At 42.0% G+C, this 5,000-nt stretch overlaps 1 protein-coding gene across 1 annotated transcript in view; it reads right to left on the reverse strand.

The window, feature by feature from the left end:
* LOC308074026 (son of sevenless homolog 1-like) overlaps positions 1-5,000 on the reverse strand; it is a gene marked incomplete at its 5' end in the record, with an annotated part of 159,817 nt that overhangs the window by 120,511 nt on the left and 34,306 nt on the right. The window contains 1 exon segment of the mRNA XM_080413363.1: positions 770-851. Coding sequence (XP_080269489.1) covers positions 770-851 — 82 coding nt within the window.

A 5,000-nucleotide genomic window follows, 5' to 3' on the forward strand; every position in this document is an offset into this window, starting at 1 on the left:
GAGCCAGTGTAAAGGACGGAGAAGGATAGTTGTGTGGGAGAATTTTGGGCGGTTGAACACCAGACGAGCTGCAGCTTTCTGAACAAGCTCCAGAGGTCTGATGGCAGACGCCGGGGCACCAGCAAGGAGGGAGTTGCAGTAGTCCAGGCGGGAGATGACAAGAGCCTGGATGAGAACCTGCGCTGCCTTCTCAGTGAGAACGACAGTCGGTCGTCCAGGGTCACACCCAGATTCCTTGCAGTCCGAGTTGAGATCACCACAGCATTATCAATGGTGATGGCCAGGTCCCAGCGTGGACAGCCATTCCCCGGGAGGAACATCAGCTCGGTCTTGTCCAGGTTGAGCTTCAGGTGGTTCGTCGACATCCACTCCGAGATGTCAGCCAGACAAGCAGCAATGCGTGCCTCCACTTGTGTGTCAGAGGGGGGAATGACAGGATCAGCTGGGTGTCATCGGCATAGCAGTGGTAGAAAAAGTCATGGGAGTGGATGACAGCACCAAGAGATGTAGTGTAGAGAGAGAAAAGAAGAGAACCCAGAACCGAGCCTTGGGGAACCCCAGTAGTGAGCCTGTGTGGGTCTGACACAGACCCTCCCAGTGTCACCTGGCAGGAGCGACCGTCAGGTAGGATGCAAACAAGGAGAGTCTAGAGCCTGAGACACCATCCCCTCAAGAGGATCTGATGGTTCACCGTGAAGACAGGAAGGATAGAAGGGAAACCGGTCTTATACAAGCTATTATAATCTGGAACAAACCAGATCATACACACCTCTCCATCAGAAGGTCCAGAAGATCCTGAGGTTTACAGAAGGAGCGGTATGTGGTCAGAAATGTTCTCACAAAGTTTGGATCTGAAACACACACACACACACACACACACATACACATACACATACACACACACACACACACACACACACACACACACACACACACACACACACAGTGTTTTTTATTTTGACATTGTTGACAGATTCATGCAGTTATTCACTCATTCTACCATTCTAGGATAAGGGGGGAGGAGAGAGGAGGAGGATGAGGAGAGGAGAAGAAGAGGAGAGAGGAGGAGGATGAGGAGAAGAGGAGAGGAGAGGAGAGGAGAGGAGAGAAGAGCAGATCTCACAAGGAGGATACAGATCCTATAGGATCTCATAGGGAGGAGATCAAGCTTCCTGCTTTGAACTTGACTCAAATTAGGAAGACATTCATATTCATATTCCCTGTTTGACCCCCTGCTGGTGTCAGAAATAATTTATTTCAACGCAAGCGGATGGGTTTTTGATGAACTTTAGACTTGATTTTATTACCTTAATAAACATTGTCATAAATACTATATGCTTCCAGTCACTAGTTTAAAGTCTCCTTTCAATCATCATGTTGTGCGTTTTGCTAAATTATGGTTCCATTTATTATAAAATTGACGATAAAGTAGGCTATGCCCTAGGAGGGGCGGGATGATGTGATTGACACGCTACACAACCAATAGCATTCATTCCCCGCCCCCGCTCTTCATTGACAAGCTACCCAACCAATACTGGTCTGGTTGCATTCTGCAGGATATGACATGATGTGACGTGATATGACGTGATATGACATGATATGACATGATGTGACATGATGTGACATGATATGACATGATATGACATGATATGACATGATATGACATGATGTGACATGATATGACATGATATGACATGATGTGACATGATATGACATGATGTGACATGATATGACATGATATGACATGATGTGACATGATGTGACATGATATGACATGATATGACATGATATGACATGATGTGACATGATGTGACATGATATGACATGATGTGACATGATATGACATGATGTGACGTGATATGACGTGATATGACATGATATGACATGATGTGACATGATGTGACATGATATGACATGATATGACATGATATGACATGATGTGACATGATGTGACATGATATGACATGATATGACATGATGTGACATGATGTGACATGATGTGACATGATATGACATGATATGACATGATATGACATGATGTGACATGATATGACATGATATGACATGATGTGACATGATATGACATGATGTGACATGATATGACATGATATGACATGATATGACATGATGTGACATGATATGACATGATATGACATGATATGACATGATATGACATGATGTGACATGATATGACATGATATGACATGATATGACGTGATATGACATGATGTGACATGATATGACATGATATGACATGATATGACGTGATATGACATGATATGACATGATGTGACATGATATGACATGATATGACATGATATGACGTGATATGACATGATATGACGTGATGTGACATGATGTGACGCCATATTGAAAAATGACGGATTTGAAATTCCTGAACAATCGGCTTCATTTACGGTCTGTAGAAACCAATGGCGTCTCTTCGTCATTTTTTTTTTTTAACCCTGTAAGACCCGGATATATTTGTACTTGCAAAAAAAAAAAAAAAAAATTTCAGATGGTCTTGTAGGAGTATTTTGAAGAGGAAAATATAATGTTTTTTAAAAAAAAATGTTTTGGTAAGTTTTTATGCAAATGTTGACATTTAGCAACGTTGGGTCCATCAGGTAGCAAAATTTCCTATAGGCCATTTTTATGGATAACATGGCAAATGTGTAATTACTTCACTAAAACAACTTAATGATTCATTTATATGGTTTATTATTTGGCCTCAGATCAATTATGAATAATATTTGGCCTCAGAACAGTATACATTATGAATAATAACACCAATAAGCCATATTTTTAAATCAATTTCATCTGACTCTTCATCAGTCTCATTGATGTCTATGTCAACATCACTCTCTCCGTTCATCACGATATCCAGAACACCCCTTGCTGTGAAGCGAGGCCCTTTCTGTTGTTGTGGCATTCTGAAATAAAATAAAGACATACAATTAGTACATTTAGTACTGCTAAGTTCTTACACATCACTGCTCACAACATTTCACAAGTCATACAATACTGTCTGGCCAACCTATTGTTTGATGATGATTGCCCCTAAGTGGTCATCATCTTTACATTGCCCCTAAGTACCCACCACGCCTCGAATGAATAATGAACAACCCCCACAACCCCCCAAAAATTACCACATTGGTCCCACTGTCCTTGAAGTATTGAAAGAAAATTAAACATACTGAGAAATAACAAGGGAATATATTGGTTAAACTATGGTTGAATATGTATTGTTTAGGGGGAAAGAGAAACTTTGGGTGGACATTTTCTGAGGCTTACAGCTCTATATATATATATATATATATATATATATATATATATATATATATATATATATATAGTAATGCAAAGTGGGGGAAATACACATATAACTGTTTAAATCTATTGTGAAAACTATATATAAGGCTGAACAGTAGCAGGTGAACATTAGGCCTACCCTTGTATTTTTTGCAACCAAGAGGGCCCAACGTTGACCAAAAGCAACAAGTATGAATCATGATCTAATTTAAATTTGGGACATATATTTCACAATAATAGCATATGTACATGTTCTAGACATTGTAATGTTCACCAAAACAAATATTACAGGCATATTACTTACGTTTTTGTGAGGAATATCTTCCAGAGAAAAAAGAGATCTGTTCCAACAGAGATGTTTCAAGTTGTGATGATTCCCCGCTCTGTGGGGGGTATTTATATGCAAATATCCTGGCCAATGGCATTGTAAGACTAAACAATAGGACCCAATGAGGATTTAGAGGTGAAAAAATAACAGAAAAACAAATTATTTAAACTCCTTTCTTTATAAAATATAATTGTTGCTCTAAAGCATCGCTGGGTCTTAGAGGGTTAATGTAAATTTTTATCCCACGATTTTGTAACCCCTATTTTTTACACCCAGTGCCAATTGTCTATGTAATCCTGGGCACTACCTTCCCTCTGCCAGCCTAGGGAGGCCAGGGCCGAGCTCATGCCTCCTTCAATGCATGAGATCCAACTGACCTTCTTATCACCTGACAGGGGAGAGTTTCCCTGGTAGGACGTAGCTTCTTATCACCTGACAGGGAGGAGTTTCCCTGGTAGGACGTAGCTTCTTATCACCTGACAGGGGAGAGTTTCCCTGGTTGGACGTAGCTTCTTATCATCTGACAGGGGAGAGTTTCCCCGGTAGGACGTAGCTTCTTATCACCTGACAGGGGGGAGTTTCCCTGGTTGGACGTAGCTTCTTATCACCTGACAGGGGGGAGTTTCCCTGGTTGGACGTAGCTTCTTATCACCTGACAGGGGGGAGTTTCCCTGGTAGGACGTAGCTTCTTAGCACCTGACAGGGGAGAGTTTCCCCGGTAGGACGTAGCTTCTTATCACCTGACGGGAGAGTTTCCCCGGTAGGACGTAGCTTCTTAGCACCTGACAGGGGAGAGTTTCCCTGGTAGGAAGTAGCTTCTTATCACCTGACAGGGGGGAGTTTCCCCGGTAGGACGTAGCGCGTGGAAGGAACACGTTATTCCAACCAGTTCCTTTCCCCTCCATCAGACTTCCCGGCTGTCATGGGGGAGGCGGTATAGTGACCAGGATTACTGCATGTTTTTTGTGAGGGTATTAACTACCCTAGGAGACACAGGGAGAACATGCAAACTCCACACAGAAAGGCCCTTTCACCAACCCCACCTAGGGTATGGGCGCTGATGACGCGGAGGAGAAGACACGCCCCCAGCGTCCACAGCGTCCCCGGCGGGAATCAAACCCAGGACCTTCTAGGTGTGAGGCGACAGCGCCACCGACTGCGGAACCGTGCTCCCAGTACAGGTACTATTATTAATGTAATATTATGACTATAAATATCTTACCAGCGTACATATGAAACGTCAGTACAGGTATTATTAATGTAATATTATGACTATAAATATCTTACCAGCGTACATATGAAACGTCAGTACAGGTATTATTCATGTAATATTAAGGATATAAATATCTTACCAGCGTAC

This window comes from Gymnoscopelus braueri, assembly GCF_963280865.1.
Source record: "Gymnoscopelus braueri genome assembly, chromosome: 2".
Lineage (NCBI taxonomy): Eukaryota > Metazoa > Chordata > Actinopteri > Myctophiformes > Myctophidae > Gymnoscopelus > Gymnoscopelus braueri.